Raw genomic sequence first — 6,840 nt, forward strand, 5'->3', positions numbered from 1 at the left:
TAGTTTGGATAGATTGGGTGAGAGAAGTCAAGCATTCGAGTTTTTAGTAATTTAGCTAGTTTAAATTTTTTAATACTAACGAATATTTGAATTATTGTATTTGAACAAGTTTACTATTTGATTTGGAAGAGTGACTCGGTTGACATGTTTGGTATTTATCTGATTATTTAAAAATATTTGAGTTTATATTTATTTAGATCTTATTTGATCTCTAGAGCACTATTCTAAAAATTGTACGATCGTGTCATGTGGCCAAGTCAGATACTGGGTTCGATGCGTGATGCATTACATAACCAACTTGGTCCTTACAATATATATATATGGATACGTAACAGCATAAAAGCGTGCGTATGAATTTGATCGATCGAGAAGATTAATATATAGCAAAGAATAAAGGATATGTTATTTTTATTAAAATAAATTTGTAAGAGAAGTACAACTACATGTCCAAGTTGAGGAAGCTATTCTATGCACAGTTGACCACCGATCAACGTACGTAAACTGGAACGGACAAATTTTTTATTCAGAGATAGCATGAAATTAAAAGAAGTGAAGCTCGCTAAAGCGAAAAGAGACCATTGGAGGAAGAAATTTTATCACATGAACCATTGAGTAATAAACCGTCCGCTTTGGCTTGAATCAGCTTCCACGTAGCCTCCACATGCCGCATCTCCGTCAGGGTTGCTCCGATCGCAAACCGTACGACAAACATTCCGGCCACCACGGCATGGGTCATGAAAGCTTGCCCACTCGAGTTCACCGCCTCCAATAGCCTTCGGTTCAACTCCGAAGCATCATCCCCTTGGAACCTGGGTTTGAGTCGGAAGCACACCAACGCGAACTTGCGCGGCACCACCACCTCGAACCTCCGGTCCATTGCCACCAACCTCTCGAAGTGCTCGGCCATCGCGACGTCGCTCCGTATGTGCTCCATCAGGTTGGCCATGCCGTACCTCCGGATGACCACCCACAGCTTCATGGCTCGGAAGCGCCGGCTGAGCGCGATCTGCCAGTCCTTGTAGTCCACCACCGTTTTGGCATCACTAGCCTTGTTTTTGAGGTACTCGGGATTGCTGCACAAGGCGTCAACCAATGAGGATGGGCTCTTGACCCAGAGGCAGCAGCAATCCATGTTGGTGAGGAACCACTTGTGGGGATTCAGGCTGAACGAGTCGGCCAGCTCCACACCATCCAAGTAATGCCGGAATTCAGGGCATATACCCGAACTACCGGCATAAGCTGCATCGATGTGATACCAAACGCCATACTCGTTCGCGACTTTCCCCAGCTCTAATAGTGGATCCACGGCTCCAACAGCGGTGGTACCGATCGTGGCACACAGGTACAAGGGCACCAACCCTTTGGCGATGTCGGCCTCCATGGAGGACCGAACGCTGTCCGGAGTGAGTGCATAGTCCGACGCTGCTGATGTCGGGATGGCGCGGAAGTTGGATGGCGGGATGCCGATGAGCTTCGATGCCTTCTGAACCGTGGAATGTGTTTGATCGGATGCGTAGACCACCAGTTTGGTGATCCCATCGCCTCCCATCTTGGTCAAAGCGCTGTCTCGTGCTGCTGCTAGTGTGCACACCACCGCCTCGCATGTGCTCCCATGCAGGACACCGCCACCACCTTGGCCGCCGGAGAACAGGAACGATGAGGGGAGCTTGAGCATCTTCCCCATCCAATCCATGACTATGCTCTCCAGCTCGGTGGCGGCTGGAGACGCGATCCAGTTGAATCCAACGACGTTCAGACCGGAGCAAAGCATCTCGCCGAGAAAGCCGGCGGTGCTCGCATTGGCCTGAAAGTATGCATAGAAGTTGGGGCTTTGCCAATGGGTGAGGCCAGGGAAGATGTCGTCGTGGATATCATCCAGAATGGTCTGGATGGGCTGAGGGAAAATGGGAGCTTGGTCGGAGAGACGCTTGCTCAGATACCCCGGCTCGACCTGGCTCCGGACCGGGTATCGCTCAATGTCTCGATAGTAGTTGGCTATGAAGTCGACCACCGCTCGAGACTCTTTCACCAAGACATCGGGGTCTAGTGGCTGGAAGGTCTCGATCGGGAGGCTGCCCATTTGGTTTGGCGGAGAGAGAGTTGGAGGAGTCTTAATGAGAACTATATATTAAGAGATCGAACTGGAGGAGATCGTTGAGATCGAGTTTCTGGTGGCAAAATTAAGGAAGGCCTATGGAACAACGGAGGAAAGTGATTTGGTTGGGTGGCGTGGAGGAGATATGGGGAAGGGAGCTATTTATAAAGCTGATAGATTGCTCGATCGTTTGGTTGGTGAAGCGAATAAATTAAGCTGCACTGGGTGTGTTATTTTGGCTTGTGTCTCGGGACCCTTCTTTTTGAGCGTATGGATAACGTGACCATATGTCGGGACTCTACCACCGCCACGGCTTGGTGAGATCGATGTGGTAGCGAGCGTCTGGAATACTGGAGAGAGAGAGAGAGTGAGAGTGTGAGGATATACGTATATACAAAAGCGCGTTGGATAACTTCACGTGCTCAAAGAGAGAGCGCCTCCAGATCTGAGCCCAGATGCCTGACTCGTGAGTGTCGCTCCTTTGACTTTCTTATGACCAACCAAACGCGCGTGATTCATCTTTGTAAATCGCTTCCTTCCCTCTGCCTCTTCCGCAAAACCTAACCCCATGGTGTATATACATATATGGTATGTGGTGAACCAACGATGTTTTCCTCTTTATTGCGGTGATGGCCGACCAAGCGGCTTAGAATAATAAAAAATAGAAAAACGAGTCTCTTCCCTATTATATTAAAATCATTCCGCTGTTGAAAGTGAACGATGCGAGCCCATTATGTAATAACCCAACCCATTTGAGCCCTTGGACCGGGTCCAAACTTTAGAAGCCCAAAATTTTTTTTTTAAAAAAAATCCTATATGCAGTGCATGGCAGAGAGGAGGAAGAAGACTCCGAAATTAGAGTCTTCACTTCCGATTTCGTCGAGATTGAGTGGAGGGGAGTCCAATTAGGTTAGAAAAACCCCCTATAAATAGTCCTCTCCTCTCTTTGATCTTCATCAAAGATTTTGAGAGTTCACCGGAACGTCTTCAAGGATTTTTCATGAGTTTTTGGATGGAAAGAAAGGGTCGCCGGAGTTCTTCTCATTTGTCGGAGCAAGGTAAGCTCCTTCCCTCTTCTTCCTTCTTTTCTTGGTTGTCTTTTCATCATCCGCGAGCGACGGCAAGCTGCCGAATTTGAGCCAAACAGGACGGTCCCTGTTTTGATTTTACTTTCCTGCTTGCCGCCGACAACGGTCGCTGTTGAAGGGGGCTATGGGTTTTGCCATGGGTCTCGCCATTGTCGAGAACCACCATGAGTGGCCGACGTCGGCCTTCCTTGGCTGCATATGAGGGAGAGAGGAGAGAAAGGAGATCCGGTCTCCTATTTTGGATGAGGAGAAGAGAAAAAGAAGCTTCTTCTCTCTCTTCTCAATTAATCAATAAATTAAATTAGATAATTAATTAATCAATTTATATTTTTTTCTTTAGATGGTTTAGGAAAGTTTGGAAAGAAAAAATGTTGGGGATAAGGGTGAGGATCCTGATAAACCTCAATAGAAGATTTTAAAAAATTAATTTGATTTATTTTATAATATTAATTTAATATATATAGGAGAATAGTCCATCAGACAGGAGGGCATCGGGTAGGATTCTGACATCCAGAGCATAAATTAGCGAGTCTAATTTATCACTGATTGAGGTAAGAATCGCTGTACATGATTACTAAATATAGATATATACCATTTTACTGTTGGATTTGCTTGTGTTGATGGATTATCATGGTTGAGATATAATCATTCTTTGAATGATTTTTCGGTATGATTTACATTATTTATTGATTATGCATATGTATCAGTGGTTGATATTGTAGTTATACAAATATGACATTCTTTCTCTGATCATATTGAAAATTTAAAATTTATTTGATGAAAATAACATGAAATTAATATGAAATAAAAAGATAAAGAATATATGGTTTGGACTAGCCTCATCATAGAATAGTCCACCAGGAGTTTATGCTTGGGACAGTCTTCACGGGCTTATACTTGAATCAATCGGTCAGAAGCTCTTGTTTGGGACAGCCCATCAAGAGCTTATGCCTAGGACAGCCCCCATGGACTTTCATATGTAGAACAGTCAGTCAGGAGTTCATACCTGGGACAGCCTTGATGGGCTTATGAGTGAAAATTTGATCGGATAGAGATGAGGCATAATCTTAATTAGTCCAAAGCCAAAAAGGATGAAGATTATCAAACTGAAGTAATGGAAAGATGAATCAAATCTTAAGATCATGTAGATTAATGTCGAATAAAGACCTCACTTGATGGTATATGATGATCTATTATGTATTCAATACATATTTATGCCAGTATTTGAGTTATTATATATATATATATTATGAGTTTTCATGAAATTGTTTTGATATTTATACATTTTTCACTTCATCCATTATTCTGATATAGATGTATAGTGATTCTCACTAAGTTGAAGAAACTCATATTCTTTTGTTATTTTTTTCAGAACCACAGGATGCTTAGCTCGGATGGGTTGGACAAGAGAAGTCAAGTATTGGAGCTTTTAATAATTTAGCTAGTTTAAATTTTTTGATACCAACAAATATTTGAATGATTGTATTTGAACAAGTTGACTATTTGATTTGGAGGAGTGACTCAGTTGACATGTTTGGTATTTATCTGGTTATTTAAAAATATTTGAGTTTATATTTACTTAGGCCTTATATGATCTTCAGGATACTATTTTAGAGATTGTGCGGTCGTGTGGATTTGGGGTACAACAGAGTGGTATCAGAGCTTAGGTTTAAGATCACTAGGAATTGTAATATAAGTGATATCAAAACTTTGAGATTATGATCAACAGAGTTTGATAGATAATATCAGAACTTAAAGTTATAATCACTAAGGATGTGATAGAATTATATTAGAGTTTAGGTTATGATCGCTAGGGAATATGACTTAAATGGTATTTGAGCTTAAGGTTATAATTATTCAGGATTGTGACTTTAGTGATATTTGAACTTGAGGTTATAATCATGAGGAACATGATAGACATAAAAGAAAAGATTCAATATTTGAATTTCAAATCAATAGATACTATGATGAAATTTATGCATAAGTGATATATGATGTCTATAATAAAATTGACGATTTATATCTTAGATTTTAATTAGTAGGATTGACTTAAGTATGAGAAGTGTTGACCATAGAATGAAGTAGGAGGTATTGATATGTTGTGTTGAATATACTCGATGATTTTAGAATGCTAAACTTATATGGGTAGAGATCATAATAACTTTTCTGATTTTGATGTTAATTATCTAATCATTATAAATTTTGAATTTTTCAGAAAAAAATTAATTAAGATGTGGTCTAAGAAGAAATTATATCATATGAGAAAGAAATATTTTCGAGCATTGAACCTACAAGAGGTCATATATGAAACTCGAATTTAGATAAAAAATATACTTGGATTTTATGATGAGAATATGAGATACACATCTTAGTAAAATCTTTATTTATTCAAAATATCATATTTGGATCTGGTTTCTTGATTTTTTAAATTACATTAAATTTCAAGTCAAAAATTTACTTTTCTAAGTAGATTTAAGGTATTTTGATATTACTGTTAAATTGAATAAAATAATTAATTTTGTTAGAGTATGATATATATATTATGATGAAATTTTTAATAATTCGTATTATCATCTTTGGATTGAATTTTTTAATTTTTCTTATGATTGTCGAAGATAGTGGAGTGTATTAATTATTCAAATCAAAGTTTAGATTTCTGAGCTGATCTAAGGTATCTTACTATTGTTAAATTTTGAATGACTTATATAAGAGACAAGATTTATATGGATTTATCTATTGATGCCAAAGGTTGTGATGAAGGGAGCTTTACAAGAAATAACAAAATTGATTCTACTTACAAAGATATTGACTTGAGTTCTTCTAGTTTGTTTAAGTTGGAGTTCATTCTTTTGTAAAAAAAAAGTAGGTTTGAAAATTATCTAAATAATTATAAGGTAAATCAAAAGTTAACTTCAATTAATTCTAGATATATTAGATTCTTGAGAAGTGGTGAAACTTATGTAATAATTTTAAATATAAAAAGTAGATAAAGATTTAATTTTGATGTGCTATGCACAAGGAATAGTAAAGATAAAAAAATTTAAAATTTTGCTCTAAGTTTTATATGAAATTTGAAGGTTAGATTTATCTTTGATGGATCTAACATACTAGGATATTCTTATCTTTTGATAAACCTATATAGTTTGATAAATTAAGATCAGAGTACGCAGCAAAAGCATGATGGTTTAAATTGATTAAAAATATTAATTTTTTGATTCAAAAGATATTATGATGGAATATATTAGTTGTAAATAAGGAAGAATTTTATTGATAATGAAAGAATGCTACAGATTTTTGACCTAATCTGATCATAGTCGTACAATTTTTACCAATAGGTTACTTCATTGCAGATAATGTCAAGAAATCTTAGATACTCAAGTTTATTGTAATAGCTTGATAGTTCTTTTGTTAGTTCAAACCTAGAATGTCTTGATATAAATCTCATTTTTTCGAGATTTAACATTGTTACTCGAACTGATGTAGAAGGTTGAGATTTTTCTAAGAAGAAAGTCCAGTTGTTAAAATTGTTGGAAGGTCAAAAGAAAAGAAGTCTGTAATTATGAGAAGTGTTTGATGTTTAGGCTATCTTTAGTTTCTATTAAAGGTAATGAGTTAATCAATCAATATAATGGACAAAGAATTTTGAGATTTTAATAT

At 37.9% G+C, this 6,840-nt stretch overlaps 1 protein-coding gene across 1 annotated transcript; it reads right to left on the reverse strand.

Annotated features, from left to right (window-relative positions):
- Nucleotides 1–462: 462 nt before the first annotated feature.
- Nucleotides 463–2,216, reverse strand: LOC140855476 (tyrosine decarboxylase-like). The gene has a single exon (XM_073251359.1). The coding sequence runs from the start codon at nt 2,078–2,080 to the stop codon at nt 560–562; it is 1,521 nt and encodes a 506-aa protein (XP_073107460.1). The 5' UTR covers nt 2,081–2,216; the 3' UTR covers nt 463–559.
- Between the last annotated feature and the right edge of the window lie 4,624 nt (nt 2,217–6,840).

The sequence above is a fragment of the Elaeis guineensis genome, chromosome 2, assembly GCF_000442705.2.
Source record: "Elaeis guineensis isolate ETL-2024a chromosome 2, EG11, whole genome shotgun sequence".
NCBI lineage: Eukaryota > Viridiplantae > Streptophyta > Magnoliopsida > Arecales > Arecaceae > Elaeis > Elaeis guineensis.

Coding starts and splice junctions, on each gene's coding strand:
- LOC140855476 (XM_073251359.1), bottom strand. CDS start 2,080: ATGGGCAGCCTCCCGATCGAGACCTTCCAGCCACTAGACCCCGATGTC.